At 46.3% G+C, this 13,282-nt stretch overlaps 1 protein-coding gene across 2 annotated transcripts in view; it reads right to left on the bottom strand.

The window, feature by feature from the left end:
* Positions 1–8,616: 8,616 nt before the first annotated feature.
* The window catches only part of LOC142777359 (aurora kinase A-B-like), a 38,536-nt gene continuing 33,870 nt past the window's right edge, over positions 8,617–13,282 (bottom strand). For both annotated transcript variants that reach the window (XM_075881684.1, XM_075881685.1), the window contains exon 7: positions 8,617–9,267. In XM_075881684.1, coding sequence (XP_075737799.1) covers positions 9,163–9,267 — 105 coding nt within the window. In that variant the 3' untranslated portion in view covers positions 8,617–9,162. The remainder of the gene's footprint in view (positions 9,268–13,282) is intronic.

Below are 13,282 nucleotides of genomic sequence, written 5' to 3'. Positions count from 1 at the left end.
ATTTAAGGTATGTCGCTTTATATATTTTGTGTAATTATTCGCCACGGTCGAAAAACAGCAGAGCAGGTAAGCGTGGCACCCCACATCTTTGAAATCATTGATTGCTTGTGCCTCAACATTTTTTTCGGTAAAACCAATTGCGGATCTCTTCTTTCCACTCATCAAGCAACAATGCTTTGTTGGACCCTACGTGGAATCACACTTATGACAAAACGTTGAATCCTGCAACTACCCGTTTTAAAGAGTTCTGAGATTTCCATCTGTTGTGTTTGCGCTTCTTTTACTATGCTATATCAATTCCGTAATGTCCCATTTTTATATATGTATATATATATATATATATATATATATATATATATATATATATCATGAACAAAATATTTCAAAATAAGAATTTGGGAAGCGCGCCTAGAAACTCTTGCTCCGCAGACAGAGCCCCGCGTTAGACAATTCGACCACGCAGCGTACAGCCTTTAGCGTACTAACGACGAGCTAATCATATGTACGATTTACCGCAGGTGATACGAAAAGCCTGGAAGGGCCTCAGTATCGCCTTCGAGATAACTATAAGGGCATGTTTTAAAGGTCGTCACTCCGCGCTTAGAGGGTTCTGGAATTAGGAGCTCAGAACACTGGTCTCTCAAGCCACTTTGAGTATGCGTGTTCGAAAGACCAACAGCATTTCGCAGTAGTCAAAAATTCACAATACGTCACACGTGGCAAAATTAGGATTGGGCTACACGCAGGCCAGGTTAATAGCCACGCTGCGTATGTGCTGTGGGGCTAACGACCCACGGTAGATTGCTACTTTTGGTTATTTGGTCGAAAAATTTCTTGAAACATTGGCTTCAGCCTCAGGGTTCCCTTGTTATTTTAATGCGAGCAACTTACCCAACGCCTTCCGAAAATCAGCTTTATTTATTCATTTCAATCCTCCAAAGGACCTGCCGACTTGACATTGCAAACGGGTGATATAAGTAAATAGATGCATAGCTCGGGTTATTCGCTATATACACGCTCTGATGGCACTTCACGCTTTTGCTGTGGAATTTATCTATGCCCAGGTTTTGGGGTCTAATCTACCATTTCTTTATGGGTCAGCAACCTGGTCCCGAGTACGAGATTGTCATCAAAGAAAGCGCCGAATCCCAAGGCGACGCGGTCGCCATACTCATACCGATGGCCATGCTGAGGTCTTACACGAATGCCTCACTGATCCGCAAAACCAACGCGTCCTCCCACGGAAGCGTCGACATGTGGTTAGATGCGCTCAGAGAAAATGACCAGTCGGTGGCCTCCGGCGACGACGTGCTAGTCGCCAATTCGGCGGCCCTGTTCGTCCCCTAAGGCTACGTCGAGCGCCTCGGTGACGTCGCAGCCCTCATGCTCTTGTCCTGGGAATCCGTTCAGATGTACGTGCTTGCCCTCGACAAGAAGCTGCTCAAAGACGTCCTGAGAAACGGCACGTACGCGGCGAGCTACTTCGCTCTGCTGTGCGCGGCGCAGGTCGAGGCCGTCTACAACCCGGTATAAGCAAAGCTCTACATGTCTTCTCGGATCACGCAGAAGGGAGAGGCGCAAGCGGCCTCCCTGTTAGGGACTCTCAAACAGAAGGCCATCGACGGTGTGAGCAGGATGTCTTGGCTGGACGACGCCGCCAGGCAGTTCTTCAAGCGGCAGCTCGCGTCAACCGTCGTCCGCCTCTGGCCGCCAATGACTGTCAATAACTCGCTCGATTTCAAGGGACTCTACCCCGGCTGCCCTCAGAGCGAGCGGTCCTTCGTGAGTTTTTGGATAAGCGCTCGTCGATGCCTTAGCGATCTTCTGCACGGAAATCGCCGGAAAGACGCGTTCTCGATGCAGCCCAACTTCATCCCTTACCTCGCCAGCTACGACTCGTTCGAAGACACCGTCGGAATCGCCATGGCGGCCCTCACCAGACCCTTTTACTGGATGAGTGGCACTCCCAGCATGCTCTACGGCGGTCTCGACTGGTTCTTCATGGCGTTCCTGCTGAATTCGCTGGACGAACATAAGCAATACGTGCATCCCAACGGAAGCTTCGACGTAGCCGGATCTTGGCTGTCTGAGCAGTCGGCAGAGGCCCTCAAACAAAAGAAATACTGCGCCGCCCCTAGTCACGTGTCAGCCGTGGTGGGTCTACACATCATCCACTTGGTCTTCGTGGAGCACTTCCGAAACACTTTCCAATGTAATCTGACTAGCGAACTCACCGAAAAGAAGGTATTCATCACGCTTTGTCGCGTGCTGTGCGCAAAAAAGGCAGTCTTTGGTCTTTGGAAAGTTGCAACAGACTCCTGCAACACTCCCGAGAGTTTTCACGAGCCTTCAAGTGTGATAGAAGTTGACTTTTAATAGTGCACAAGGAATGCCACTTCTTGCCGCTTTACTCGTAGTTGCCTCTTACACGAGGCATAAATGGCGACTGTTCTTGTTATGGTTAATACGTTTTTGGTAAGTCTACGTGTGTTAATCGTATTCCTGTGCAATGAGTTTGGTGCATTTTAGGCGCAAGACGTCTTTCTTTGTTAGCGCAAGCATAGTTTTTTTTCTGATCGACGTAGAAGCAAAGGTTGTACTCTGTAAATGTAATTCTTTTCTTGTACCGAAGCCTTATAAAGCGATATCTGATATGAGTTATCCACAGGAGCAGATTATGATGGCTTAGATGCAGCCACTGCTAGCATCTATCGCAGCTCTCACGCACAATGATGAAAAACAAAAAATCAAAAGCCATTCCGCGCTTGTGCAATTTGCGTAAGCCACGGAGCTGGCACGCAAGCGACATTGCCAGGCGAAAGCAGATTCAGTTCACCTTTCTCCAGTTTCTTTACTTCTGTTCTGCCCTCTCTCCACCTTTTTCGTTTTACTTTTCTTACCACCACTTTTTATGTCCACTCGATGAAAACTCGTGGTGAGGCTTTCTGCATGAAATGGACATGGCGTAACGAGCATAGTGCACCAGGAGGCCGCCGCGCCGCCACCGGTAGGGGTGACCCAGAGCCATGGCTATTCTTCGGTAGAGTTTGGCGACTCTTTCATCACGCCGCTCTCCACACGCCGCCCCAGCGCCACCCTCTTTTCGTAAGGTAAAACCTCTCTCCTTGCCGGCCTGCTTGCTGGCGTGCTGGTAACCATGGTCAAAAATACTCCAGGTCTCAGCGGAATGCACAACATTGTCACAGCGAAATCTCGAAGAGCAGCTTTTCAGAGCCTTTTCTCAACTTTCTGAGTAACTGCTACAAGCACACTTGCTGGGTACCCAATATGTCATAAATAATTGTGTAGTATTCTGGCAATCACTATGCCAGAGAAGCGTGGTATCCACAACACACCTTCTAGGAATATTGTGCAAAAATTTTCTTCAGTGGCTGACGACGAATTATGCCTGAAGTGGGTATGCGCCGAAGTTAATAGGTGAACAAGCTTTTGTAATGGGTTGGATCACTGGATGACCCACTCTTTACGCAATTCGCATTCTGTGACACCTGGTTGTACCTCTGATGTTCTAAAACATTAGGCGTGTCTACGGCTTGTTTTAAAATCAGATCCCAGCGCCGGCATGTCTCAGTGGTAGGATACTTGACTGGCACGCAGTGAACTCGGGTTCGAGTCCTATTGTGTACCTAAACATTTTTTCTACCGAGTTTTTTTAGGGACGAAGCTCCTAATGGCGTCGGTCTGTCCATCCCTTGTAGGTATGCACGTGACCACCTATAGTTCCACCTTTTCCGACTGCCCACTACTTCGTCCTTTAAAACATCCCATATGCCTCATTACCGATCCACCACTTCACAGACCATAAAGCAAATACTATTGAGAAGTTGCCAATATGGAATGCATTATGGTCATTTACTTGTATCCAGGTGCGCGTTAAAGAACCATCGTTTGTTCCACAGAGTGTCTATCCCTTGTTAGCACGTGACCATCTATAGTTCCACCTTTGAAAACTGCCCACTACTTCATTCTTGCAAACATCCCACTATGCCTCATGACTGATCCACCGCTTCGCTAACCATAAAGCTGTTATAATTAAAGGGAAACGGAAGCAACATATAGCTACCACTTACGAAAAATAAAATTTATTGAATAAATATATACAGTGTTTGTGACGTCTTTCATGATTTAGTGGGCGATATTGGTGAATTGTTCACGGTTTAGCGATGAAACCCTCCAGCGCTTTGCCCCACTCATCATCATCATTCAGTCTGTAGATATTTTGAGACTTTTTCTCTTGTTTCCGGCGATATAGGTTACAGACACTGGCGGTGGTGTCTGAACACGGCACCGCACGTGACCTGTGTTCTGATGTAATAACAGCTTTCGCTGCAAAAACAAGATGGCCGCGCTTAACAGGGAAACGTGACACTTTCGCTTGGCGCTGTGCTGAAGTTTCTTCATTTAACCTCCCCCGTCCCAATTCTTCGCACCGCCCCCGTGTGTCGGCTTCATGCAGCTCGGCCTTCTATTTTAAACGGTTGGCAACTACCAAATCTAGGCTATTTTATGTGCTGGAATTTCGTAGATAATACGTGTGCACATACAAGTATATCCCATAAGTTATCTCATGATGATGATGAAAATGACGTTTGGTGTTTTGTGGCGCAAGGGCCATTTCATTGGGGCAAAGAGCACCAGTTCATGGGACTAGAAATGTGCACAATGATTGTGATAAGCGGCTGCATAAGGGCCTTAAAGTTCCTCACACTAAGGCCGGTAAAAACATAAAAGTAATAAAATCAAGACTATGTTTGAAATATCTGTGGTGTCAATGGATGGCGAAAGTTTATGTTAATGAAAACCATGGTGGGCATGTATGGCATTAGCACAAGTGCCTTGATCGTTGATAAGACAGATGCTTGGGCTGGTTGGTGATTGGGAACCAACATATTTGCACAGCGCAAGAATACGAGTAGTTACGACGTAACTACAGACGAAGAGACAAGGACAGAAAGAGCGAAGAGACAAGGACAGAAAGAGCGCTCTTTTTGTCCTTGTCTCTTCTTCTGCAGTTACGTTTTAACTACTCGTAGTCTTGCGCTGTGCAAATACCTTGATCATTCACACCCTTGCGTCCAAGGGCCGCGAGGCAAGTGCGTTGTTCAGTGTAGTCATCGCAGCGGAAACCTCTCTGTAGAGGTCGTTCTACGGAATGCCCGGGTATATGACGTGAAAGGTACGTACGTCTCTCAAAAAAGGTAACGTTTTATGTGTGAAAAATGCTTCCCTACCGTTGAACATTGCAAGGTGAAATAGTATCTGTTGTCAGTAGGGTTATGGAAAGTGTTGTCTTCTCATCTTGTCTAATTCTTTACACTGGATTATGTGAAGTACGGTGAGTACGTCTCCACATCTGTCACACAAAGGTGGATCACCACCATACCAAAGAAATGAATGTGTAGTGTATGTATGTCCTGTTTTTAACCTTGCAAGTATTACTTCTGTGTGGCGTGATTTTGATACTGGTGGCCTGTGTCCAAGTTGCGGCTCGATAACATGCAGTTTATTACCTGTGTGTGTGTCCCATGTGCTCTGCCAATAACCCCTCAGCTTTCGTTTTAGAAAAAGTTTCAAGTCAAGTGCAGGAATTGGTATCGATGTATTGGTAGCGGCTTCGTTGGCAGATCCAGCTAGCTGGTATACCAAAACGTTACCTTGTATTTTGTGGTACCCTGGCACCCAGCAGACTGCAACATGCTGTTTGGATGAGTAGACTTGGCATAAAAGTGAGTAAAGTGAGACAAGGACGGGATTTCGGTGCTTTTTAAGAGTTTCCAGAGTTTTTACTACGCTTAGGGAATCTGTATATATAATTGCCTTCTGTAGTTTTATTTGTTTAATGTGTTTAACAGCCGCAAGTATCGCATAAGCTTCCCCGGTGAAAATGCTTGTATCAGGGTGCAGAACGCCGGCTCTCGAAAAGGATGAGCCAACGGCTGCATACGAGAGAAAAGTGTTGGTCTTTGAGGCATCCGTAAAGAACTAAGAACATGAGTATTTCTGTTGTAGTTCTTGGAAGTATGTCTGAATATGTGCAATTGTTGTGTGCTTCGTACCCTTCAAGAAAGACACGTCGCAATCTATCGCCTGCCTCTGCCACGATGGTAGGCATGCTGTGGGAGCCATCAAACGGTGTTGAAGTGGCACAATGGTTTCCTTCGCTAGGCCCCTTGCAAGGAGTGAATAGGGCTGTCTCATTGAAGACCGTTTTTCAGACAACAAAACTTCACGTGTCATTAATTGTCGAATGTGATGTGCGATCCTTGTCTGCATTCACAAGATAATATTTAAAAGACATGTAACATCTCTGTAGGTGAAGCGACCATTCGTTCAATTCCACGTACAGGCTTTCCACAGGGCTAGTGGGAAAAGCACCCGTCGGGAGGTGGATGTCTATATGATGAACAGCATCAAGCATTTTAAGGGCAGTAGGTGTCACAGACTGATATGCTCTTGCGCCATAGTGTAGGTGGGTACGGAGGCTTTTATATAAATTTATTAGACACTTCTTGTCAATTCCCCACGTAGTGCTTGACAACACCTTTAGAATGTTCATGGCTTTAATGCACTTGTTTTTTAAATACTGGATGTGTAGTATGAAGGTTAGCTTGATTTAGTTAGCGTATTCAGTCAGAACGCGTTTTCTTCTGCTGATACGGAGACTTTGTTCAAACCAAGCTGATCCTGCCACTCACACATGGCCAGATTGCAAGATCTAAAGCCAAGCTGGACGCCGTCGACATATGTACAATAAAACATAATGCAAGAGATATACAAGCGCAAATTGTTCATTTTGATAAGAAATTGTGTGCAAATCAGTACACCACCTGGTGGCACGCCTGTTTCTTGGACAAATGTTTGGGCAAAAGCGCTGCCCACTCGAGCACGGGATGTCTGGTTTGACAAGTAACTTTCGATTATAGTAAACGATCTGCCAAGCGTGTCAAGATAGGGCAGGTCTCCTAATATTCCAAAGCGTCATGTTCTATCATATGCCTTTTCGATATCAAGGAACACGGTGAGAAAGTATGATTTATGAGCGAAAGTGTTTCTGATCTGTGCCTCAATACGAACAAGGTGGTCGGTGGTGGATCTACTCTCTTGAAACCCGCTTTGGAATCGGTCGAGCAAATGGTTTGTTTCAAGGAAATGTACAAGTTGGCATTTTATTATTTCTGTCTAAAAGTTTGCTCAGGCAGCTTGCAAATGCAAAAGGCCTATAACTCGAAGCTGAAGAAGGGTACTTGCCCTGTTTCAAAATTGGAACAACAATAGCCTCTTTCCAGGAAGTAGGGATAGCACCAGAGAACCAGATAGCATAGTACAAACCAAGTAAGGTTTTTGTGTTTCTATTGGTAGGTTTTTTAACATTTTATGCACTACATGATCAGAACCGGAGCAAAATTACTGCAGAAGTTTAGTGATGTTTGGAGCTCAGCTAAGCTGAAAGCTTGATTGATTGATTGATATTTGGCGTTTAACGTCCCAAAACCACCATATGATTACGAGAGACGCCGTAGTGGAGGGCTTTGGAAATTTTGACCACCTGGGGTTCTTTAACGTAGACCCAAATCTGAGCTCACGGGCCTACAGCATTTTCACCTCCATCGAAAATGCAGCCGCCGAGCGAGTACCTTAGCCACTAGATAACCTCGGCGGGGCATCACTAAACGTGTAGTTTCAACTCTTCCATGTTAGTGATTTCCGATTTACCTCATAAACAAATATGTGCCACAGAAGTTGGCTAAGTCCCACAACTCGCCAGTGGTTTACTAAAATTGAACTATCGTCATCAAACGATTATGTCCTATTGTGTAGTCTAACAGAAAACCATCATCTTAATGGGGTATATGCCATAGAAATTAAATTATTTCTGCACCTGACCGATGGTCCACAAAGAATGAACTATAGTCATCAAACGTGGATGTGCCAGACAGTGACCCATCAAAAAAGTATATTCACCACTAACAGGTATGAGTCACAGGTATCTTGCAAGTTCTAACACTCTCAACTGAAGGGAATAATTATTCTCACAAATGGCTGCGAAGCAGTGAGATTGAGCTAAAGACCCCCAGTACATACAATAGAATTCTGGGAGGCTGAGAAAGGCAACGGTGGCTGCGACGAGACCCCGACGCAATAGACGGTCTACAGCAATGATGATGTGCCCATAAAATGCAAGAGATTTGCTAATCCTTGGTTTCATCGCAAGCTTCTATTTCTGCAGTTCGACATCAGTGTTGAATTCAACTGTCTGCTCTTTCACTCAAACCTCTTTGTGCTGAAAATCAACACAAAAACAACCTAACATCACCTAGCTGAAGGCTAGCAACAATCTAATAACAACCTAAAGAAAACTTTCGCCACTAATAATTGATGTGCATCACTTAGTTTGCCAAAGCCTTGCACCGTGCCTCTTCCCCATGTCACTCTGAATACAAAGAGGATGCCTCGTTCGGCTCTTGAGGGCGCACCCACGACATTGTTGACATCGCGCAGCCAAAAAAAGAGTTGTCACAACAACAGCCTAAACCTACCTTCTTTCGCAAATTAGAAAGGTGAGAAGGCAGAGTGAGAAATCTAAATCAGCCGATATAGGTTCTATAGCCTGCAACTTCCTTGCCGCAGCATTTATTTGTAAAATTCAAGCGGCAGCTTTCTTACATTACACAATATGCAATTATTTCGACACAAATATTCTACCCTTGGTTGTTTACTGCAGCTACGTTCGTAATATTACTTCCACTACCGAAGTGTGACTCAATATCAGTGTATTAGTTATATTTCACATTCATACCTGTTGTATCATGCACGTGTCAATGAAGAAACAAAGTTAAAAACTTTCAAAACATTTATACATGCAGAACCATTGTATATCAAATAAAAGCTTGCAAAGTTTGAATGGTCAAATTGTGTAGAATAAATGTGGCTAAAAAAGTGAGACACACACTTGAATGTGCAGTGCATCTAGTTCTTGAAGTGTTACTATGCCTTGAAGTTAGCTCCACATTGATGAGGTGCAAGTCAGACATGGTGAAATGTACCTGATGTCTGAAGCACTTTTACAAAAGTAGAGTGACAAGAGGCCCCGGGTGTGCCCGTACATGTTTATATAGATGCATTTGCCACAGTCGTCTGTTTCTACAAGGTCTTGCACACGACTGTAGTGTCTGCGTTGTTCACAACCCACGGGTGGACCTTTACTTCGTCCAGGGATATGCGCTCAGACGGGCATCTTCTCAGAAGCTGTTGTGATCAAAAACAAGCACAGTTCACAGACAGTTCAATGATAGAGCTAAGATTATACTTATATATTACTGGCACATGTAAGAAATCAAAGATTCTTAAATATTGAGTGATCTCTACATCTACAGAGAGGGCGCATCAACTTTTTTTTCAGAAGGCGTACCTACTAATGATACCCTTTTTCTCTCCGTTTACTGAGTTACATGGTAGTTTAGCACATCTAAAATCATAGAGCACCCTAAACATTATGTTAAAACCTTGCCACAGTCACTTTTTTATTTTATTTCTGAGGCATGCTCTAACTGCTCTACCAGTTTTGCTGCAACATCACTTGTTACAACAAAGAGCATCATAAGGGACAATCGAAAAAACAAGGGCATGGTGGTACAACTTCATATCGTGCTCCCACATAACAGTACTTTTTTAGGCACTGCCCAACTGCCGCAACTGCCCAATTTCGAACACCATAGGTTCTTTATCATGCACCTAAATTTAAGTACATGGACCTCACACATTTTAGACTCCATCGAAAATGCAACCGCTAGGGCACTTTGAGACTTAGCAGTATGTTTCTAGAGTTTAGAGGGGAAGTGTTTTCACTTTACCCACACAAAAAAAAGCTTGAACCATCTCCTCGAAGGAAACTCTGATGGTATACAAAGCAGCAGCGTTGCACACGGGTGACGTAACGGCTTAAACTGCGCGAATGCGCGTGCTCCGGTGGGCACTGGAAGATTCGTTTGAAGCGATGGCTAGCGTACGTCTTGTAGGTGACACGTACAGAAATGTTTCAACGCGTACGGTAGGCGTATGTCAGCTTTATTGAGCTTGAACCGATGAGTTCGCGGCGTATCAAGCGGCAGTCACAAACAAACGAACGAGATGGCAGCTCCGGGCGCGGGGTGAGCGCACAGCAGGCGAGAAAGAAAGAGTGTTCAGTGCACACTGTGAGGGGAGCGTGACATCAACGCGCAGCAGCGGCGGGACCTACTTGGCACCGTGCCAGCACCTGGGACGTGCAGCGCGTTCGTACGGAGGGACAGCGTTACACAGGCTAGTCGAAGAGCTGCTTCGACTCTAGAAAATAATACGTACATAAAAAGGTATCCAGCCATTATGTCCGGCTAAAGTGCATTTTGCGGTATCTACATACACTAACAAACTAATGTGATAGCGTTAGAGAGCTCGTTTCGCAGAAATTCCAGTGTCGGCGTTATTGGTTGTGAGCGAAAAACCATCATCTTATGCATGACCAGAAAATAAAAAACGACAGAAATAAAGTAAATATAATAAATATGCCTGGAGCCGAGTGGGGCCCAAACCAGAGCCATTTGGGTCCGAGTTGGAATTGAACTCGGGTCGTTTGTGTGGCAAGCAGATTTTCTACCACACAGCCAAACTTCTGCTTCTGAAAACAGTGAGAACTTCCTCTGCTTGGAAATGAAGTGAAAGTAGTTTACATGCTCCACAAACACACGCGTCCTCGTTACATGCTTCACAATACAACATGAAAGATTGCAGTAATAAGGCGTGGTATAAGCCACGAGCATCAGGGCATCAGAATATGCGGTTACCAAAATGGCTCCGTGGTTGAAAGACGGTACCCCACTACAAAAGGCACACATGCTACTGCACCTATTCCCTTAAGGCCATGTATAGTGGGTGCATAGCAAATTCAAAAAAGGTTTCATGAACTAAGTGTTTGAAATGCACACTAGGAACAGGTTGTTACTATCGTCCAACTACTAAAGGTGAAGCTTTAGGGTCCGCTAATTTTATTTATCCTCAAACAAGGAAACAATCGGGAAAACATGTAGTGCTAACAACAAAGACTGATAAGTGATGTGTTTTTAGCTTGGCGCAACTTTTAAGACTGCTTGCCATTGCCTAGGTGCATTGCTAAGCACTATCTTGCCAACTATATGCTCCTTCTGATATGCTCAAGCACATCAGAATGCAGCTGCAACACCCGGTATTGAACCCACAAGTGAGCTCCGTAGCGCAGTGCCATAGCCAAAGAGCTACGGCGGCTGGTAGTCCAATTGTCAAGTTTATTGTACCCTGGCGAGTTCACCCCTTAAGACAGCCATTAAAATTGTACTATACTACTCTTGAACTCTACAGCCTGCCTTCCCCCATCTCCAGCATCTGGTAAGACAAAGCAACGAGGTTCCTTAAAAGGCCATTACATGGTCATCCAAGAATTTGTGTTTTTCAGAAAAACTATTGGTAGAGAGCCTATTATACATACACAGGTCTAAAAAGTGGGCTGTAAAAGAATATTTCAGGGCAAAACAAGCCCGAGAGGAGGCAAGCCCTAAACCCCGCCCACCGCCAGTGACTGCTGTTTTGCTATGGCACCTGTGACGTCACAAGTTGGAAGGATCAGAGCCATCGCCTTCTATCAAAGTTTCAGCCGTTACGAATTGTTCAATTTCAGCACCAAACTGAAGAAAGCTAGAATATTGCCACGTTCCATTTCCCAAGTTTTTGTTATCGTCCGAAAACACCGCACGATTCTGAGCGCAAACCGCGCCTGCAGTTTTCTAGAAGGTTCCGGACTGTAGTATATCATTTCGATAAGATCACGCCCACTGTGCGAACGGTACAGATTGTTCTGGAAGCTGCGCCACCGCCAGTGATAACGCTAAAACATTCGACGGCAAGAGTATAAATGACCACGCGCTTCGCCGCTTGTCAGTTGTTGATCGAAGGCCGACGCTCCGTTCACCGCTATCAGTCCGAGACTGCTATCTGTGCGAGACTGCTGCTGTAATTGGACTTTCAGTTTACCGGGCACAGGTTCGCCCAAATAAACAGTTAAATCCTAACACGAAGTCTCCTGTCTTCGGCCACGTCACGACCCCGTGACATCTGGTGGAGGTGCTGCTTCGTTCATGTACCGGACGCCCCCGTCAAGCCGTGAACCCAGCCCACGTCGCGGAGAAGACACCGACACCAACCAGGAGCAGCGAACAAGCCGCCGACAGCAAGGGCTACCACCGGAGTACGGGCTTCTACCAGACAAGGCGCGAAAGACGAAGGCCATGACCGCGACTGCAGCGACAATGACAACCGCAGCGTCCCAGCCCACGATGGTCATGCATCAACCCAGGGAACCACCAATTTTCCATGGGTCATCGTTCGAAGACCCGGAGTCCTGGCTGGAGACATACGACCGTGTGGCCGCCCTCAACCACTGGGACCATGACGAAAAGCTGCGTCGTGTGTTCTTCTATTTGGAAGACACCGCAAGGACTTGGCTTGAAAATCGGGAGTCCACGCTCCGAACGTGGGATGTTTTCTGCGGCGCATTCCTTCAAACGTTCGCGAGCGTCGCTCGCAAAGAGAGGGCCGCTGCTTTATTAGAGACTCGGGTTCAGCTACCAAATGAAAATGTCGCCATTTTCACAGAAGAAATGACCCGACTATTCCGTCACGCTGATCCAGACATGCCAGAGGAGAAAAAAGTTCGTTTCCTCATGCGAGGGGTCAAACAGGAGCTCTTCGCGGGACTGATGAGAAACCCACCGATAACCGTCCAAGAATTTGTAGCAGAAGCGACCACTATCGAAAAGACCCTGGACATGCGCACCAGACAGTATAATCGTCGCCTGACTGCAGACTGCGCTGCTGCTCAAGCCAGTAACTCCGGAGACCGGCGTGAAACGATCCGAGCGATCGTGCGGGAAGAGCTACGCAAGCTGTTGCCTTCGGCCCAGCCTCAAGTGGATTCAATTGCCGACATTGTGCGAGAAGAAGTTCGGCAATCGCTTCAAATTCCCCACGCACCACTGCCCGAGCCGGAAGCTATGAGCTACGCCGCTGCACTGCGCCACAACGCTCCTCCCCGTCCACGCCAAAACGCCGCCCCATCGCACTTCCGTCGACAGACGCCACCGCCGCCACCACCCCCACCGACGTCATACCGTTCGCCAGCGGCCCAGCGCAGTGCACCGAGGAAGACTGACGTCTGGCGCACCCCTGACCATCGCCCGCTCTGCTACCACTGCGG

The sequence above is a fragment of the Rhipicephalus microplus genome, chromosome X (assembly GCF_043290135.1).
Source record: "Rhipicephalus microplus isolate Deutch F79 chromosome X, USDA_Rmic, whole genome shotgun sequence".
Classification (NCBI taxonomy): domain Eukaryota; kingdom Metazoa; phylum Arthropoda; class Arachnida; order Ixodida; family Ixodidae; genus Rhipicephalus; species Rhipicephalus microplus.
Note: the sequence above shows the minus strand (reverse complement) of the source record. Positions and strands in the feature narration are given on the sequence as shown.